The 14,706-nt window shown below is 36.6% G+C and overlaps 2 protein-coding genes across 4 annotated transcripts; one reads left to right on the top strand and one right to left on the bottom strand.

The window, feature by feature from the left end:
* Positions 1 to 3,264: 3,264 nt before the first annotated feature.
* Positions 3,265 to 5,546, bottom strand: LOC132122153 (lipopolysaccharide-induced tumor necrosis factor-alpha factor homolog). Its single transcript, XM_059532133.1, has 3 exons — positions 5,311 to 5,546; positions 3,611 to 3,767; positions 3,265 to 3,514 (listed from the first exon to the last, which is right to left on the bottom strand). The coding sequence occupies exons 1-3, from the start codon at positions 5,528 to 5,530 to the stop codon at positions 3,406 to 3,408; spliced, it is 486 nt and encodes a 161-aa protein (XP_059388116.1). The 5' UTR covers positions 5,531 to 5,546; the 3' UTR covers positions 3,265 to 3,405.
* Positions 5,547 to 9,186: 3,640 nt separating this feature from the next.
* On the top strand, positions 9,187 to 12,671 carry LOC132149788 (stannin-like). 3 transcript variants are annotated; one of them, XM_059559191.1, is made up of 2 exons: positions 9,187 to 9,492; positions 10,831 to 12,671. In XM_059559191.1, the coding sequence occupies exon 2, from the start codon at positions 10,915 to 10,917 to the stop codon at positions 11,176 to 11,178; it is 264 nt and encodes an 87-aa protein (XP_059415174.1). In that variant the 5' UTR covers positions 9,187 to 9,492; positions 10,831 to 10,914; the 3' UTR covers positions 11,179 to 12,671. The 3 variants fall into 3 exon arrangements, with proteins under 3 accessions (XP_059415174.1, XP_059415179.1, XP_059415180.1); XM_059559196.1 differs by lacking the exon at positions 9,187 to 9,492 and adding an exon at positions 9,595 to 9,856; XM_059559197.1 differs by lacking the exon at positions 9,187 to 9,492 and adding an exon at positions 9,595 to 9,864.
* Positions 12,672 to 14,706: the final 2,035 nt, after the last annotated feature.

Below are 14,706 nucleotides of genomic sequence, written 5' to 3'. Positions count from 1 at the left end.
CCCATACCATCAGAGATGCTGGCTTTTGAACTGAACGCTGATAACATGCTGGAAGGTCTCCCTCCTCTTTAGCCCGGAGGACACGGCGTCCGTGATTTCCAACAAGAATGTCAAATTTGGACTCGTCTGACCATAAAACACTATTCCACTTTGAAATAGTCCATTTTAAATGAGCCTTGGCCCACAGGACACGACGGCGCTTCTGGACCATGTTCACATATGGCTTCCTTTTTGCATGATAGAGCAAACCTTTAGTTGGCATCTGCTGATGGCACGGCGGATTGTGTTTACCGACAGTGGTTTCTGAAAGTATTCCTGGGCCCATTTAGTAATATCATTGACACAATCATGCCGATGAGTGATGCAGTGTCGTCTGAGAGCCCGAAGACCACAGGCATCCAATAAAGGTCTCCTGCCTTGTCCCTTACGCACAGAGATTTCTCCAGTTTCTCTGAATCTTTTGATGATGTTATGCACTGTAGATGATGAGATTTGCAAAGCCTTTGCAATTTGACGTTGAGGAACATTGTTTTTAAAGTTTTCCACAATTTTTTTACGCAGTCTTTCACAGATTGGAGAGCCTCTGCCCATCTTTACTTCTGAGAGACTCTGCTTCTCTAAGACAAAGCTTTTATAGCTAATCATGTTACAGACCTGATATCAAATAACTTAATTAATCACTAGATGTTCTCCCAGCTGAATCTTTTCAAAACTGCTTGCTTTTTTAGCCATTTGTTGCCCCCGTGCCAACTTTTTTGAGACCTGTAGCAGGCATTAAATTTTAAATGAGCTAATTAAGTGGATAAAAGTGTAAGATTTCTCAGTTTAAACATCTGCTACGTTATCTATGTTCTATTGTGAATAAAATATTGGCTCATGTGATTTGAAATTCCTTTAGTTTTCATTTTATTAAAATTTAAAAAACGTCCCAACTTTTCCGGAATTCGGGTTGTAATATATAATGGCAATAAACTATTTTAAACTAAGACCGAGAAGCAGAAACAATAAAAATATACTTGTTAGAGGTAGAATTACGTTGTAGGCCTACATTTATTTGAATTCATTTTTACATACAGCGCAGTCGGCAAAGACTTCAGAAAAACCTTCAAATCAATCCTGTGATCAATACCTTAAAATATAGTAAATATTATAAGATGACAAAGAGATAAGAGGGAGCAGTGGAACGAGCACACACGCATGCTCTGTATGCTGGTTGCGTAGCGGAAAAGCTTAACAGTGTTGCCAACATTTAGCAACTTTATATTCCAAAAGCATCTCCTGCAGCAACAAATGTTAAAATTTTTAAAATTGATTTGTCAACGTTTAACAATTTTTGATAAGTGATTCAAATGATAAAAGGGGCACAATTTACCATTTTAATTACACAAAACGAGGAAACCAAAGATGCCTAGCAGTACATGCATCACAGGAATGAAGTTACCTGCTATGTGCAAGTTTAATTTAATAGTAATAATAATAATAATTGAAAACTGTTATTCTTCATTTACGAGACACTTTGTTACTAGCTTGTACCTGCGATTGTTGATGAGTTAGTACACTGTAAGAAAAATATGTCGAAAAATGGAAAAGGTGCTAGTAATTTTCCAGGACTTTATCTGTTGCAACCCTGTAACCCAAAAACACAAAATACAATGTGTAATTAAAATGTAGTTAAAAAGACACTGTGGAAAAATCAATAGGCCTAGAGAAAATTCCTTCATAATTAACATATTGTGCATTTTTGAACACAGATGTGAAAGTGCACTATCCAGACTTAAATTTTTATGATTCATGAATGAAAACATTTTGTAACATATTGATGTACCATTTTCATGGTAATGCAATGTCTGATTTTAAAATGGTTTTCAAAGGATGAATTTTGAGATTTTAAGTTTTGGATCTATAATTTCTGATGATTTCTAAAGTGTGATACAGAAAAAGGCAACGAAGAAGACTTTTTGTGACAAAGGTCAGAACTGCTATTATGATGTTGATTTTTGAGGTGCACTAAATTAATCTATAACTTTTCCTACATATATTTTCAACAAAAAACAGTGGTAAGGTATCTATTTATGAGTCTTAGATGTTCCCAATGATATATAGTTTGTCATGATTGATTAGATTTGGATTTAATTATTTAATTGTAAAATAGTGAAGTAAACTTGGGCATCCCACAGAGGGGACGGGTGACAGTTAAGTAGAATTGTTCAGAATGTGTAGTTTTACTTGATTACTGGCTAACAACAACAACAACAACAACAACAAAAACCTTAAATTTGTAATTGTCCAGAAATCTGTACGTTTTCGATAATTAAATGTATTAAAAAATAGTTCTTTATATTTTAAATAGTATGCATTTATATTGTTACGAACAAATCTAAATTAACATATATAAAATGTGTTTTTGCTGAGATTTGACACAATTTTGCGTCGGGATTACGTAATGACGTCATCACGCAATGACATCACAACATCATTTAGCAACTTTTACCAAAAAATCAACCTTCCTTGAGCAACTTCTCCTGAAAATGAGTTGACAACACAGGAGGAACAGACTTCGACACAATTCCTGCAACTTTGTCATCAGCGGCATTAACAGCGTGCCCAAAGAAAACCCCAGCCTGAGTCCTGGTATAGTAGCCTTTTTTAAAGGCAGCTCATATAATAATTAGTCAGGCTTCCTGAGGACAAACCTTTTTCTGATGTTCAAGCACACATACTTTCACTGGGTCCTTGTTGACAAAGGAAAAAATATAGTTTGTTTTTCTGTTTGCATATTAGAAAACATCTCCAAATGACAAAAACACAACTCATGAATATAAATTAGGTCAGGTGAGCAAACAGTCCACTAAGTCTATTCTATTGTTCTATTTTTAACTTTTGAATGTGCATTCTCTTGGAGTTATGGATCTATGAAGTAGAAGATCTCCAGCAGATCTTTGTTTGCTTCATGAGACTAATGTATTTGATTTCGTTCTGGTGCAGCACTTAACAATATTTGCCAAGTAAACCGATGGAACAAACAAAAACCGCATTACATATGGAGAATATACAGGGCCTTTAAGTGCGAAAGCATATTTATATTTATTTATATAATATTTCTCTACATCAGTTTGATTACAGAAAGTATAATTGAGAATAATTGCACTGTTTATCCATAAATCTAATGTAATAAAGATTTCTTCACAATTGTGATACAATTATTTGAAAAAAAGACAAGTATGTTAAGATATATGTGTGTGTGTGTGTGTGTGTGTGTGTATACGTTCGAATACTAGTCACTGTGTCGGTGGAACAGATATTGAATTAACTCTTGCTAAAAAAAAATGAATTGACTGTAACTTTTCCCCATTATAAACACAGAGTGGTATGTTACACAACTCATTCATATGTTCTGCAGCTGCTTCAGATTCTCTTGTGGACTCCTAAAACGCTGCTGCAGTTCGGACAGTGGTGTATCACATCCTTCAGGCTGTCCACACAGAAGGGAATCAGGCAGCAGCCGTAGATACAACTAGAACATGAGAGACGTGAACCGAACAATCAGAGCAATGTCTCGGTGTGAAAGAAGAAAACCATATGAGTGTATGTTATGTAATGTTTGTCTTACCCAAAAATGGCCAGGCCTGCACAAGAGAGCCAAGCTAATGCTCCTGATGTATACTCCAGGCGAGTTATCACGTTCAGTGAGCACACTGGGCAATGTGCCTGCACCGGGACACTCCCGAACACCAGCCCAGGCTGAACGTACACGGTCTGCACAGATACTTCGGTACAAAAACAAGAACACTTAGATATCCTGTGCTGCACAGGATTTCTAATACAAGAACTGTTTGAATATCTGAGACTTAACAAAAAGGATGTGTTGGAATAAATGGGCCTCATTAAAGAAATGTGTGTAAATATATGAGTAATTTGTGCGTAAACCAGCCCTTCACGAAAACTTTCCTCCGGATTCACAAACTCTGTTAACATTGTGCACTCTCTGTTAACGCTCATTCACAATTAGCATAATCCCCGCCTTTGAATTACAGCTACGCAAATTGCGTGTCCAGTAACGCAGTGGAATATTCTGGTCTACTTTCTCAGGTTTGGCTTCAGTATGTTGCATAAATGCAAAAAAAGACTAGGCCAAACGCCTAACAATAAATATTCAGTAATGTTTGACAACCAAGCCAGCTGGAAAAATGTCAGGCGCTCTTCTTAAAACGACCAGACGGTGGCGCTTGAGAACGCTTTGGAGGCACAGCGGTTTTCCAGCTGAGACGCTTTAGTTGCAATGGTTTGGATCTATGGAATATTAACGGCGGGAATGTAGCTATTAGCCTACTAATATCTCATATTTACGAATTTTACTAAATATAATAAAGCATTCATGTTGCTTCATTATATTAGCAGGGGTTTGTGAAGCCGGGGCCTGTTTGACATTTTTTTAAATTTGTATATTCATTTCCTCTATCAAACACTCATATAAATGTTTCATTTACAGGTTTGCTCATTTTTTTCAGTTAGTTCCTGTTCAGAGTGAACCTGTCTATTACTGTAACAATTGTCAAGTGTTTTTACTGTATAGTTTTAGAGAAAATTAAAGGCAAATTCAAAGGATTGTTTAAATTATGAATAAATTTCTTTAAAAAAATGAAGGAAAGAAAATTAATAATAATAATTAAATAAATATTTTTTTTTTTCAAATATATATATATATATATATATATATATATATATATATATATATATATATATATATATTAATCTTTAAAGGCGATTTTCTCAGTATTTAGATTTTTTTGCACCGTCAGATTCCAAATCTTAAAATAGTTGTATCTCAGCCAAATATTATCATATCCTAATAATATCCCATCCTTCAATGGAAAGCTGATTTATTCAGCTTTCAGATGATGTATAAACCACAGTTTCTAAAAAATTGACACTTCAGACTGGTTCTGTGGTCCAAGCTCACATTTTATAGTTTAAATAACTTATAATAAATAAAACAAATACGTATTTAAAACAGGATAAATGCAAATCTGAAACTACTTGCCAAATCTGAAGAAAAAAAACTTAATTAAGCAGGATTCAACTGGAAAAACCAAATTCAACCAGCTTCTGTTTTTCGCTTTTCCAAGTTGGTTTACGTGGACAATCAACACACGACCAGTCGATGGGGCAGAAGTCAACCAGGTCAGTCTTCAGAAAAATCTCTACATTATTTCTTATCTTTTGAGTGATGTATACAACCTTTTTTTTTGGAAACACTTGAGTTTAAAACGTTTGATTAGAAAAAGGTCATGGTGGATTTAGGGTCATTACCAACAGGACTGGTGACAGGTTGACCTTGTTGAGCTGGTGGTGGTGGATACATGGGACAGTAGGCTTGTGCTGGATACGGAGGCACAGATGTCTTCATGTCTGGAGCAGGAGCGTAGGGCATTGGTGGGTACATGGGATTTGATCCCAGTGCCTCCTCATACGAGGGAGGAGGAGGGTGTCCCACAAGAGTGGATGACTCCAGCGGGGGTGCGCTTGCCATGGCCTTGATGGGTGCTCTAAAACAGAACAGAACCGAACCATAGCTTCTTAGTAAATATACGGTTATTATACTGTACCGATATTCACAGTCTTGCCCAATTCGTGACGGGACTTTATCTGAGGCAGTCTGAGGCGCTTTCGAAATACAAGCAAACTACAAAAATCACGAGAAATAAAAGTTTTCAGAGTCGGTAAGGCTTTAAACGACAAGGCGACGCGCGTTCAAAACAAAACAAAAAGAAGCTTGAAAGAATCACACTTACGTGTTTGACGCTTTCTTGGGAACACACTCAAGAATGATCTGAAAAAAAACGTTTCCTGTTTCTTTATTTTGTTACGCACTCGCTGTGTTTCCGCAGCAGAGATGGGCGGGCTCTCTCATGATCAGACAAAACTGGACACGTTACACCAGTAGAGCTGTACACAACCTCAGTGTGTGTATCTCGATAGATTTACTAAATAGCGATTGACAGGTTGTTGTTTTTTTGTTTTTGTTATAAATGGGCGTCCCAAGTTCCGTGTTTGGTCACATGATGAACAGGACTGCAGTCAAGACAGTCGCGTCGTGGAAATACACGGGCAAGACAGCCGCACTTTTATTAGTCTTCTTTATTTTTCTTGCAGTGTAGACACTTCTAGGCACTTTTCTTTGTTATGCGCGTCTAATCGTGCACTTAAGGTATGGGTGCTGGGAGCGGTCAAAATAGATGGAAAGATATGGCGTTTCCTTTATACTTCGGCTGCTATTTTCAAGATTGCTGTTCACGGTGACCACGAATATTAATGTACTTTAAACCTAAAAAGACCATAAAGCGACATCAGAATATTTAATCACTGTTTTAAATCAGTTCATAAATAATACATTTTCAGGATGTTTTTATGACTTGAACATTTTGTACATTAATATTTCTATTGCACATTTATATATATATATGGGTAGCTGACAAATAGACAGTAAAAATATATTTTGTAAAATTTCCCCTACTGCAATAGGCTCAACTGTTTTTTAAAGATATTTCGAGATAAAAACAAATCTTTGGTTCTTTTGTCACACCAAAAGACATTATGTAACACTAAAGGACAGAAATGGTAGTTATTCCTTTATAGATAAGACGTGAAGTATTACAGTTACTTCCAGACAAGGACCGCCCCCGGGAACATGCAGCAAAGGGGGCAATGCAATGCTGTGCTGCTTTAGAGAAGAGGAAAGGAAAACTAGGGTTTTCATAAAGACAACCATTCTTCACTCCTGAATGAATCAGCCTTATAAATTTAAACTTATATGAATAAATGACTTGATGACTTAAAGGCACAATATGTAAGTTTTCACCGCTAGAGGGTACATATTCAAAACAAACAAACAAACGCTGTGACTGAGTGTTGTATCATGGGAGTTGTAGTCTTCATCCCCACAGCCGATATGATACGACGGGACTCAGGCAGAAATCATGTTCATGGATGAGCTGATGATTTATTTAAGTAGTAGAATGAAGCAGGGTGAGGCTGAAAGCTATCGAAGCAAAACAAGCCCTTCTGGTCATGTGTATGTGGGGAAAAAGCAGTGCTGTTTTATCACACTAGATATGTTCTTGAAGTACTGTTATAATGCCACTCTGTGTTGTTGTTACCGGTCTATTAAAACACACAACATATTTTTCACATCCATGTTTTCTACAAAACAAAACCAGAAATCGAGGGTTATGACATCATTGGCAGGCGACACAATGACAGTATGAAGTGACATTCAGCCAAGTATGGTGACCCATACTCAGAATTTGTGCTCTGCATTTAACCCAACCGAAATGCACACACACAGAGCAGTGAACACACACACACACACTGTGAGCACACACCCGGAGCAGTGGGCAGCCATTTATGCTGCGGCGCCCGGGGAGCAGTTGGGGGTTCAATGCCTTGCTCAAGGGCACCTAAGTCGTGGTATTGAAGGTGGTGAGAGAACTGTACATGCACTCCCCCCACCCACAATTCCTGCCAGCCCGGGACTCGAACTCACAACCTTTCAATTGGGAGTCCAACTCTCTAACCATTAGGCCATGACTTCCCTAAAAAAAAATTGAAAGTGAAGTGACATTCGGCCAAGTATGGTGACCCATACTCAGAATTAGTGCTCTGCATTTAACCCATCCGGAGTTCACACACACAGAGCAGTGAACACACACACACACTGTGAACACACACCCGGAGCAGTAGGCAGCCATTTATGCTGCGGCGCCCGGGGAGCAGTTGGGGGTTCGAAAAAATTGCTTATTTCTCTGGATTTAAACACTCTTCTAAAAATTTGGGATAATATAAGTACACAAGTCAGCAAAATATATAACACTGTTCTAATGGTTTTGGGATCTTTTAATAAAGCTAAAAAATATATATATAGCATATTGTGCCTTTAATCATTAAGACAATACCACCGCCTACTAGCAGTTTTAGTTCATTATTTACAGTATAATTTCATTAGAGAAATAATTTCATATTTCCATAGTAATAATAATACAATTAATTAATAAAGGTATAGTTTACCCACCCAAAAATGACAATTATGTCATGATTTACTCACCCTCATGGTCAAAAATAAATTTTATCAAACAGAATATTTCTTGCTGAAGCTACTTTTTTTAATGTCTGTTTGATGCTTTAAACATCAAATTACTTTAAATTATCTTTTGGGAGTAATTTCTCAGACAAATTTGATGTGCGATTAATCACCACATCATCTAATTAACTAGATTTAAAAAATTTAATATCTTACCGGTCCTAATTATGGAAATAATTTATGCATACATAAATGTATAATATCCATGCCAATGTACAAAAACATGTAATAACTAACATTAAAATCAATAATGTTCAAGTCATTTTTTAACTTGTAAACTTTTATTATGTACTGATGTAAAGTAGCAAAAAAATTATATTCTGATATCGTTTTATGGTCTTTTTAGGGTTAAATTACATTTTATACAGTGATATATAAACAGCAGACTATTAAAAAAAACATCAACAAAAGTATAAAGGAAACTTTTCATGCATTTTGGCCGCTCCCAGCACCCATATCTTAAATGCGCGATTAGACGCGCAAAAACACTAAGTGAGGCTGGCTTGACCGTATGTGTAACATAGTCTATGATAAAAACTGGTATTTTCACGTAGTTTAACTCTAGCAACTGCTTTGTTTGTGTGTTTATCGTGTATCCTGTTATTGGTTAACAATTTATATTAAACGCCTTTTATATGAATCATATATTTTTTTGGCTTGGTATTCGTAATTTATTTTTATTATTATTATTATTATTATTATTATTTGTAGATAAAAATAAAACTTTATTTTCAAGTGCATGAAAAAAAAGTTTAAAAAGGTGCATTTACACGTCCTCCCTTTGAAGTAAAAAGTTAAACATTTAGTATGTTGTTATTTGTATAATACAACTTATTTATTTAAATTATTTGTATTAAAATGGTGCGTTTTTTTTACTTTTCTATTTTTATCATTGTCACCCAAGGGACTTGTGCACATATTATTCTGTAAAAATGACTTTGATCGATTAACTTATCGATCAGTGCAACACATGCGTGTTTCATATTCACAAACAAATACACAAATGAATCACTTTCCATTTGACTGTTAATGCAGTACAAATGCCACCCATCCGCCTGCCAGAGCTCCTCTACTGGTCAGCTCAGCATTGCTTTTAGGCTATTTGATTGGATATTTCCCTTTTTTCAGGCGTGATCTCATTTCCTGTACAGTGACAAGCTATATTTATTTATTAATGTATCTGCTCGGGCTAGAAATATAAGCGGCTGTCTTTAGATGTTTGTGGATGTAACATAAGAGCTGGATGACTGGAGACAGACGGAGTGTTTGTGCAACTGTCAGCGCGCGCCATTGCACGGGATGGTTTGCAAAACGTACATGAGCGTTATTCTCTGATAAAAAGCGGCCTGGTTTTGGTAAGCTTCACTTATATCAGTAATTGTTCAGGAAAAAACGGTCTGTTGCATTCAGGTCTCGCGTAGATCGCATATAAATCGCTACTCTTTGGGAAAAAATTAATGCTCTTTCCGTTTGGGAAAAATAATTAACAAATAAACGACTGCACGGATATTTGCTGCAGTAGATCGTTATCTGTGGGTTGCATTAATGTCGTAACGCGTTTTTGCGAGCTTTGCGTTAGTGACAGCGGAAGGGCCTCGCGCTCTCGGAAAAAAAAACAAGAACGAGCGCTTTTAACAGTCGCGTGGGCAAGATGGAAAGTCTTCGTTGCATAACCTGTGGCTTCTCGAAGGGGAACCGTGACCTGAGCAGTGATGGCTGGTAAAGCTGTATGAAATTGTTTCTCAAATTTTCAAAGAATGAGTGCGAACTAGCGATGGGAGAAACGAAGCTTTTCGAAACTTCGAATCAATTGAACCAAATACTGAGCAAAATGATTCACTGATTCACTGCTTGAACGATATAGAACTCAGGCCAACATGCTTAAAAACACCATTTACAAACCAATTGCAAATGTTTTATTGGGTTTAATCTGATAAATACTATTAACATATGATGCATTACCATTCATATGTGTTATTATTCAACTATAGGGTTTGTTTTGTCTGATTGACAAAACTGGTTTGGTTAATCAGACCAATAAGTTTGTATGAACTGTCACACTTGCTTTTTATTATACAAAAATGCATCATTAAAATGTCCACAAATTTAGGTGAAACAATATATACACTGGTTCATGTGTTTACAGAGATTATTAAGAGACATTTCTGAACTGTTATGATGTAACAAAGCTTAGAAAGTGACATGACATACAGCCAAGGATGGTGACCCATACTCAGAATTTGTGATCTGCATTTAACCCATCCAAAGGGAACACACACACACACACACACACACACACACACACACACACACACACACACACACACACACCAGAAGCAGTGGGCAGCCATTTATGCTGCAGCGCCCCAGGAGCAGTTGGGGGTTCAGTGCCTTGCTCAAGGACACCTCAGTCGTGGTATTGCCAGCCTGAGACTCAAACCCACAATCTTAGTGTTAGGAGTCAAACTCTCTAACCACTAGACCACGACTTCCCCCACATAAGTTTTCAGATGGCTGAAATGACATGACATTGGCGGTTAGAGAAGTTCTTTGAAAGAAATGATTGGCAAAGGTTTGGATGCTACATAAAGCAATGTTTTGAAACCATTTAATATCTCCAGTGAGAAAATGTTCAGGAAGCTTCTCAGAATTTGTGCTTATTGAGGAATAATCCTGGTTCTAATGTCTTTCAGATGTAGCCCTGACCTACACAAACTCTGCAGAACTGCCTCTCGTGGACGTTTGAAGGCCTGTTGTTGAACTTTTCCTGACTGAGGATGTCTATCACGGACCATAGCCCCACCACCGGGGTCGTCACAATTATTGTAATACTCATTGCCATTGCCGCTCTGGGGGCTTTAATTCTCGGTTGTTGGTGCTACTTGCGGCTGCAGCGCCTCAGTCAGTCTGAAGACGAGGAAAGCATTGTTGGTGAAGGTGAAACCAAGGAGCCCTTCTTGCTGGTCCAGTATTCGGCCAAAGGCCCGCGGGTGGAGCACAAGACCAAGCTCACCCCTAACGGCACCGAGAGCCACACCTAAGTCCTCTCATCTCCCTTCACAATGCATACTGTGCTGTGTTTGTAGACTCCGTCAGTCTTAAAGAATTTTAAACCTTACAGTGTCAATCAACACTGAAATGAACTGAGACGAAGCTAGTGCATGCAGTTGTCTAGTTGCTTTGACTTGATTTTTTTTCCATTTTGTGTTGGTAGAGCCCTGTTATAATGTGAAATTGACAACTGTCAGCGTTTTGTGCAATGCTGTTTGTAAAGCCGTATCTGCGTTCTGAAGCTAAATCAAAATGATTCTGAGTTCTTTAGTGGTGTTTTTACTTGATTTATTTTTTTTCATCCAGAGCTGGCTCTGCGATTAAGAAATTCAACATGAGTTTTAATGGACTGATTTCAAAACCACGTCAAAGTTTTAGATAGTTTTGAGGTTTTTATCCAGTTCATTCCATTTACTTTTTAAAAATAAAGGTTCGTTATGCTTATCTATGGTTCCATTGAAGAGCCTCCATGGAATTTTTCCATTCCACAAAAGGTTCTTTATAGCAAAAAAAAAAAAAAAAGTTGTAAAAGAAAAAGGTAATTTTAAGAATTGTTCACTTGTATGTTTTTTTGGTAAACAAAAATGGCTCTTCTATGGCATCGCTGTGAAAACTCCCTTTATTTTTAAATGTTGAATTGCAATACAAAAGAAACATGTTTTTCATTACAAATAAGCACTTCAGGATTCCAGAACTTGCCAAATTATGTAAACTGGCTTTTGAAAGCTCTTACATTATATGTAGACATGTTTAAAATCATGGTTTCATTAGCACTTTTCATCTTTGATGTGACATTCAAGTGATTTTGTAAACTGCATTTGCCGATTCCGATTTAAACCTGCTAGGAAACCACTATAAGAATGAAAGCCAGTGACTGAGGTCTTTTTCTTATATTATTGTGACCCCAGAGGCGTTCGTTTTTCGTGGTTGAGCACATTTCTACATCGGAAGAAGTCATTTGAAAGTGTAGATATTATTTTTATAGATGGCTTAATGCGTTCCTGGATACTGAAAAGTCATTGTCTTGTGTTTTTAACACGTTCCTTCATAGTATTATTTTTTGTTTCAATAATTCCGAATGTATTTGTGATATCGCAGTGTTTGCTGTTTGTAGATGCAAGATGAAAGAGAGAAATGATTTATTTTTATACAGTATTCATGCAAATGTTGTCTATAGGGACAAAATCATCAGTCAGGCATGTAGGGAAGTAGACGGTGAAGCTTGAAAATGCAGCTAAAATGATTTGATCGATGTTTTGGGTTCTGTCATTTGAAGTCGGCTGATTTTTTTTGTGTGTGTATAATCTGCTGTTCAATATACAGAAATAAACAAGGACAGTACATGCATGTTAATTTAATCTGCATATTTGAGAAAAGCAACTTCTTGTGAGTAAAGCGCCCAGTATATAGCTTATGTCACTCCAGCCAGTGTGTCTGTCCAGTGTTTGACTGTACTGAACAATAAAACCTGTTACTAGACAAATGCTTGCTTGTGAGTTTTATGTGCATTCACAACTTTTAAATGCAAGTCCTAACTCTTCGGTTAACTTTTTAAATATTATGCATAAGCGATACGCATTTATGGAAAAGTTTTCTTACAACATAAGTTAGCCCAGTGAATTTCCCTAGTTTCATATTATAGCATGTATTAGTCATAAAGGTTTGTGTTTGTGTTGGAAACGCTTCCTGTTTTTGGTCCAAAAACACCTAATGCAAAGTTCTTTATAAAGAGCTCTGTAAACACTTGCTGCTAATGTACAACAGCACAAGGCAGATGGGGACAATTTCGAGATGAAGGCAAACCACATTACGTGCAGTGCAGAACTGTGAAGAAAATGCCACACATGATTAAGCGTGTGCACAGTGTAAACTCTACTCATCGATATTGCTTGAAAGTTAGTTTGTCAAAATAGTTTTTGCAACTTGGGGGTCAACAAGTCTTATTTGGAATGACATTAAAATTGTTCATCCCATTTTTACATGAACTTGGTAAGATTTTTTTTTTTTTTAATTTAATGTAAAAAATTTTATTTAAAAATAATTTTTTTAAAGATTTTTTTTATTTGAAAATTATAAAATTCATTTTTTTTCTGGGATGGCAAAGCTGAATTTTCAGCATCATTACTTCTGTCTCCAGGGTCACAAGAGCCTTCTGAAATAATTCTAATATTCTGATTTGCTGCTCAAGAACAGTATTTATTTAAAAAATAGAAATCTATAGCACAAGCATCTCCACTGTCATTTTACCACTTTAATGAACTGGACACATGCTTGCTGAATATAATTAATAAAACAAGACAATAGAATACACCAGTTTAATTAGATCAAACAAGTATAAAATAACTATATATAAAGAATTTAAATGAAATATTAAGGGAATGTACAGCAGATCCAACCTATAATGTTTTTATTAAGATACAGAAGTGCATCTGGCAGGTTATCACTTATTCTGTATCCTTCTAGTGGATAAAACAAGTCTTGACATAATTCGCCTACTACAGCATGACAATTCCGGTCTTAAATTTTCATTAAAGGGTTAGTTCACCCCAAAATGAAAATAAACCCATAAATTACTCCCCCTCAATTCATCCTAGGCGTATATGACTTCAGTTGGAGTTAAATAAAAAATTGTCTTTGATCTTTCAAGTCGTTTGATGCCACTCAGCGGGTGTTGCACTGCATCAGTCCAAAAGAAGTTGAATAAAAAGCACCCATCCATAAAAGAAAAAGTGTCTCGCATGGCTCCGGGGGGTGAACAAAGGCTTCCTGTAGTGAATCAATGCATTTTTTGCAAGAAAAATATCCATAATCAAAATGTAATAATCAGTTTAATGTAGCTTGTGCCAACAGTTGTTCACAGAAGCATCTCCAGGCTGATGACGTGTATGTGTTCGGTGTTGCAAATGCACTGGTGAGTCTCTTGAAATCCAACGTTTTGTTAACAGAAGCAAAGTTTCCGTACCTTAGCAAGGGAAAACCAGTCTCCTCTTGGCTTATATCGAAATCCTCTAACATTCTTTACAAATCCTTGTTTTGTACTTCTAATTAGTGACCGTTGTTTTGATTTCATCTCTCCACTGCGTTTCCATGTGCATCACTTCTGAGCGGCGCATGCGCAAAGCTGACCTCCATATGTCATCCACCAAGAACTGCTTCAGATTACAAATGTGAGCGCAAGCTACATTACAGTGGTTATTACGTTATGGATATTTTTCTTACAAAAAACGCATCAATTCACTACAGGATGACTTTGTTCACCCCCCGGAGCCATGCGAGACACTTTTTCTTTTTTTATGGATGGGCGCTTTTTATTAAACTTTTAAACTTCTTTTGGACTGATGCAGTGCAACACCCGCTGAGTGGCATGAAACAGCTTGATGATCAAACACAATTTTTAATATAACTCCAACCAGATTCGTCTGAAAGAAGAAAGTAATTTCTCCTAGGATGACTAATTTTCATTTTTGGGTGAACTAACCCTTTAATACACTGTTATGGTATTACTTCCCTCGCCATTT

Source organism: Carassius carassius, chromosome 1 (genome assembly GCF_963082965.1).
Source record: "Carassius carassius chromosome 1, fCarCar2.1, whole genome shotgun sequence".
In the NCBI taxonomy this organism is placed as follows: Eukaryota; Metazoa; Chordata; class Actinopteri; order Cypriniformes; family Cyprinidae; genus Carassius; species Carassius carassius.
Note: the sequence above shows the minus strand (reverse complement) of the source record. Positions and strands in the feature narration are given on the sequence as shown.